The sequence below is a fragment of the Diceros bicornis genome, chromosome 30 (assembly GCF_020826845.1).
Source record: "Diceros bicornis minor isolate mBicDic1 chromosome 30, mDicBic1.mat.cur, whole genome shotgun sequence".
NCBI lineage: Eukaryota > Metazoa > Chordata > Mammalia > Perissodactyla > Rhinocerotidae > Diceros > Diceros bicornis.
The window spans coordinates 12,266,599-12,272,598 of NC_080769.1; the positions used below are offsets into that span (position 1 = coordinate 12,266,599).

General features: G+C 42.6%; 1 protein-coding gene across 1 annotated transcript in view; it reads right to left on the minus strand.

The window, feature by feature from the left end:
• LOC131394467 (putative adhesion G protein-coupled receptor E4P) overlaps window positions 1-5,759 on the minus strand; it is a 28,693-nt gene extending 22,934 nt beyond the window's left edge. The window contains exons 1-3 of the mRNA XM_058525840.1: window positions 5,729-5,759; window positions 1,900-1,950; window positions 30-152 (exon numbers count right to left, since the gene is read on the minus strand). Coding sequence (XP_058381823.1) covers window positions 30-152; window positions 1,900-1,950; window positions 5,729-5,759 — 205 coding nt within the window. The remainder of the gene's footprint in view (window positions 1-29; window positions 153-1,899; window positions 1,951-5,728) is intronic.
• Window positions 5,760-6,000: the final 241 nt, after the last annotated feature.

Sequence of the window (6,000 nt, forward strand, 5' to 3'; positions counted from 1 at the left end):
TCCAAAATGAGTGTGGATTGCTTCCCTACCTTCACATTCCTCAGAGGACTCGATGAAGTATCTCGTCCCAGACGTGGAACGAAATCCATCTTTACAAGCACAGTGGGTGCTGTTGTAGCAGCTGGCATTGTCAGGGCATTGAGGACAGAAAGCTGCAGGGAGCATAGGATCCATTCATTCATTTGTTCATTCATTCATTCAAGAAATATTCATTGAGCATCTAGATGTTGTGGTTGGAAGTGTCTTCTTGGGAAGAGCTCTGTTGACATCCTTTTTGCACCCATCTCACTGCTGAGCACAGATGTTCACAGTTCTCCACCCGTATCCCACCTCTGCCACCAAAGCTACTTTCGCCTGGAATAACTTCCAACTGTCAGCAGTGTGCTTCTTTACTGAGGGCTTTCTCTGGCCACCAGACGCCTCTTTGTTCACCACGTGGCAGGTTGGCAATGTCTTCTGCCCCCGGGAGCAGCCCCCTCAATCCATGACTGGCAGGAGTCAGTGTATAAAAAACCCAGCTTCTTTATTGTCAAAAATAGACAGAAAGTAACAAGTATTGGTAAGATGTAGAGAAATTGTAACCCTAATCCACTGCTGGTAGGAATGTAAAATGGTGCAGCTGTTGTGGAAAACAGTATGGCAATTTCTAAATTTTTTTTAATTGCCATCACTATATGATCCAGCAATTCCACTCCTAGTATATATCCCAAAGAAGTGAAAGCAAGGTCTTGAAGAGGTAGTTGTATACCCATGTTCATAGCAGCACTATTCACAATAGCCAAAAAGTGGAAGCAAGCCAGTGTCCATTGGTAGATGAATGGATAAACAAAATGTGGTCCACGCATACAATGTAATATTATTCAGCTTTAGAAAGGAAGGAAATTCCAACACATGCTACAACGTGGATGAACCAGGAGTACATTTAGGTAAGTAAATAAGCCCATCACAAAAGGACAATCACTGTGTGATTCCACTTACATGAGGTACTTGCAGTAGTCAGATTCATAGAGACAGAAAGTAGACTGGTAATTTTCAGGGGTTGGTGGGAGAGGGAATGAGGAATTACGGATTAATGAGTACACAGTTTCAGTTTTGCAAGAGGAAAAATGTTCTGTGGATGGATGGTGATGACGGTTGCACAACAACATGAATGTACTTCATGCCACAGACTGCACACTTAAAAATGGTTAAAATGGTAAATTTTATGATATACATATTTTACCACCATTTAAAAATAAACCAATAAGAAGAAAACAGCTTCCTTACCCGTTGTGGGGAATAACTCTGAGGTGCATGCTTCTTATGATGCCCAACAGTCTCCAGGGTATCAGGCTCCAGTTACTCACATGTAACGTGCTTGATAAGGGACCCTGTATTGGCTCTTCACCTCCCCATCTGACTTTCCCCTCGCAGCTAGTGCTTCCTGGGATCAACTCCCAGATAAATGACTTGCTCTCAAGTCCTTATCTCAGGGTGTGCTTCTGGGAGAACCCAACCCAAGACATGGGGAAAAGGCAAAACTATCTCCAGAATGACTTGGGACACAGGCTTTTGGGAAACAAATGACAGAGTCCAACGTCCACCAGCTGTGTGTCCTTGAGCCAGATACTTCTCTAGAGGGCCATTGGTCAAGTGGGGATAATGTCAGGACCTTCTGTACAGGAATGTCATGAGGATTGAATGAGATGGCCTGTGCAATTTGCTTAGCACTGAGCCTGGTGCAATGCAAGAGCTAAAGAAATGGGATGATAGTGAAGATGGGAAAATAGTCCTTGGGAACTCCAAAGAGTAGGCAGAAGGCAGCAGAGATTTAGTGTTCTTTCCCTTGGAAAGGGTTCTGGAGGCAGGTTCCAGGTCCCAATTTCCATTCCCCAGGTCTTTGACAATGAGAAGACTCACCTCCAGAATTCTCTGCATCCGATCCTGACAGAACCAGCAGGACACTGAGACCTGGAACAGAAAGAGAAAGGGACAGTTCAGACGGAGGATGCCCTGGGGCTCTGCTTGGCTGAAGCCTAGGTGAGTTAGGGGCTTTGTCTTCCACTACCCAGTCATACATGTGCTAGCTTCATTGTAGATTCTTCCATGTAGGCTATAAACCTGAGGGTCACAGGAGAGCATCATATACTACTGGAGCACGAAAAGTACATCCAGTTGCAGCTGTAAGAGGTTCTGCACCCAATTCTAAGGTGTGTGGGGTGGGTTCGCACATCAACAAGCAATTCTTAGACATCAGCTGGATGTTCTATAATCCAACTCAATTCTGACACTATCTACCTAGAGATAGCATCAAATTTCACAGGTTAAGGGCTCAGTCCCACAAGACTTACCCCATCCCCACTTCAAATGCCAATCACAAGTCCAGGTTGTCACCTGGGCTTCTGACTGACTGGCTCTAGATTGGAGGTTCCAATGACCACCTCCTTGTGTTTTATTAATTTGCTAGAGCAACTCAGAGAAACAGTTTACTTACTAGATCACTGGTTTATTACAGAAAGGATAAACTCAGGAACAGCCAAATGGAAGAGATGTGTAGAGCAAGATATGGGAAAAGGGTGCAGAGCTTCCATGCTCTCTCCAGGAGCACCACTCTCCCCAAATCTCCACATGGTCACCAACCCAGAAGCTCTGAGAACCTTGTCCTTTTGGGTTTTTATGGAGGATTTATTACATAGATATTATTGATTAAATCATTGGCTGTTGGTGATTGAACTTCATCTCCAGCCCCTCTCCCCTCAAGGGAGGTAAGGGGGAGGGACTGAAAGTTCCAACCCTCTGATCACATGGTTGGCTCCACTGGCAACCTGCTGCCATCCTTCGGTGATCTTGGGGCTTTCCAAAAGTCACCTCATTAAAATAACGTAAGACAACTTTATCTCTCTTAGCACAGGAAATTCCAAGGGTTTTAGGAGCTCTGTGCTAGAAACAAAGAGGAAGACCAAATATATATTTCTTATTATAAATCACAATGTCACAAGCTGTATGTCTCAATTTCTGAAAATCCAGCAGCTCATAAAACTTTTCTTCAGGTCTAGAACCAAAAGACCAAATTCACAACCTTCTTTCTTTGTTCAATGCTCTGTTTCTACCCATCCAGACCTCTAACCCCACATTGTCCAATAGAAATATAATATGAGCTGCATAGGTCCTTTTAACTTTTTCTAGTAGCCACATTTTTAAAAGGCAAAGAGAAACAGGTAAAATTAATTTCATTAATATACTTTATTTAACCCAATGTAGTCAAGATGTCATCATTTTAACACGCAATCGATATAAAACAAATTATTCATAAAGTGGAACTAGGGGCCAACTTGCTTTAACTGTTCTTGGTTGTCTGTTTGCAAAAGTGGTTAGATAACACATTACTAAAATCCACTCTACAGATGACATCTCTGACGCTTGAGTCACCATGGTAATGAGTGCCTAAGTTTTTCAGGAACTGAGAGTTGACTCTTTGTCCAATTCAGGCTGGTTAAGACCACTGATTCATCAACTGGGGCTGCACAGATGACCGACAGGTGACCCTTTGATGTCAAGGAACTGAAAACTCCACCCTCAGATCATGGTAATGCCGCCATTTTGTGAACATGCATTCTATGAAGAGCCATGAAGTTTGACTGCCCTTGCACAGATCAGTTACCTCACTTGTCCTTACCTTCAATCGTCTATTCCCACACTTCAGACCTTCCCACCCTTTTATCCCATAAATATCCCTAATCTCCATTTTTGGGGGAGGTGGATTTGATACTGGTTCTCCCATCTCCTCACTTGGCTACCTTGTGAATTAAACGCTTTCTCTGCTGCAAACTCGTTGTATCAGTGATTGGCATAAGTGGGCAGAACAAACCTGGTTCAATAATAAAAGTATTTTACATTCTTTTCTGCGTGTGTTAAGTCTTTGAAATCCAGTATTCATTTTGCATGTATAGCAGATCTCCATTCAGACTGGTCTCATTTCTAGTGCTGAGTAGCCACAAGTGGCTGGCGGCTATGGTACTAGACAACACAGGTATAACCTCTTAAGAACTAGTGCTTTATCTGTAGTAAGAGGAGATCTGAATAGCACAGATGGTAAGAATCCTGGGAGTCCACGTACTGTGGCAAATTTGGAATGGATACAGCTGTTTTGGGGATGATTCATTTTGAAGATGATCTAAAAGGTCTACTACATTATTAGACAGAAGCTTTAATTAAAGTTGGGTGTGAACTCAGAAAGGCAGAGAACCTTTCTACATATTTCCTAATATCACTCCCTCAAAGTAAGATAGGCTGGGAATGACCAGACACTTGAAAAATGGATTTTTCCCGTATGCCTTTCATTGCAAGCATGTTGTGTTGGAATCCTTTGCTAAAATCTGGAAGCATCTGCTTTCACAGCTGACATTAGCCCCCAGATGGTTTAAGTAAGATGAATATAAACTAGGTCATTTGGATTTCTATCATATGGAAGAGGGGGTGGGTAGGGAATCTGCCCATGACCTATGTGGATTATCATAGAACCAGACAAATCCCCTGGACTAGAGAAGGTCAACATCTGCTCTTCCTACCTCTTCTACAATATTTATGATGCTCTGCATCATGGATACTGAGAAAACCATTATATTTAAGTATCCATTATATTAGGCTAAATCACATGACGTGGCCATTTTTGCAAGTCAAAAACGCTCAAGCATCAGCATATCCAGAACCACTGCCTGTTCTTGTATGACCTATGGGCTAAGAATGGTTTTTACACTTTTCAAATGGTTAAAAAAATCAAAAGAAAAAGAATATTTCATGGCATGTGAAAATTATATGAAATTCAAATATCTATGTCTATAAATCAAGTGTCATCGGAACACAGTGATTCCCTTCAGTTCACATAAGGTCTGTGGCTGCTTTTGCACTGCAGCATAGAGTTGAGAAATTAAGGCAGAGACCAAATGGTCCACAAAGCTGAAAATAGTTATTGTCTGGCCCTTTCCAAAAAAGCTTGTCCACCCTTGACATAGGGTATTGGATATCGCATGCTTGCTCATAAGATCATAAAACTCTATATGAATACTCCTATGTTTTTTTAAAAATTACCTTGAAGATCTTAAATTTCAGAGCAGAAGGGTGGATAAATCCAGATCATTGTAACATTATAAGCTACAATATTCCAAGCATGGAACCTCTTGGCAGTCAATCAGTGTAGCAGATGCTTGAAGTGTCCCTTAGCCTACTTTGAGGGGGCTCTATGCATCAGATAACTTACTGCATCTCTCTGTAAGGGGGTATTTTTCTGTTGCCTGTGCGTGGCAGACCAGAAATGTTTGGGAGTTACACTAGGACTGGCTGTCAAGTAGTGAGGGATGCAGACTAGAGGATAAATAGCCCAGACTTCTTGCCCATATAAGACATATTAGGTACTGCTTCTTAGAGGGTCTCCTACAGGATTCAGTGTCAGTTACCCAGAGTGGTAACCCCTCATTAACACACCCTTCATTCACTCTTCTCCCTTCCCTCTCTGACGCCCCACTCCCTCCCTTGTGCTTCCTGGGATCCCCTCCCAAACAAACTACTTGCTTCCAAGTCTTTGTCTCAGTTCTGCTTTGGGGGAGAGCAACCAAGAGACTCAATATGAGGTTTTCTAGTAGGACAGGCACACACAGTAATTTCTGGAGAAAGTGCCAAATTTGGAAGAGCAACCAAAGCTAGGATACTGTGATCAAGGGGAGAAGAGATGGGAATTCTTTGTTCCACTCACCTGAGAGCAGGGTCAGACACTTGCGTCCCATAGCACTGAGATTCCAGGAACAACAATCTGAGAAACGCTCTCAAGCAAGACGTGGCAAGAGTTCCTGGAATGAATAAGCCCCATGAAAATCAATTTCTGATGGTCACAGAGTTTAAAAGGCAGGTGGCCAATGTTTATCAAAACTCTTTCATTTCTGCCCATCTTTTGATCCAACAATGCCACTTCTGAGAAATTATCCCAAGGAAAGGATCTTGCAAGGATGATCACAGCAGCGTTGCTTT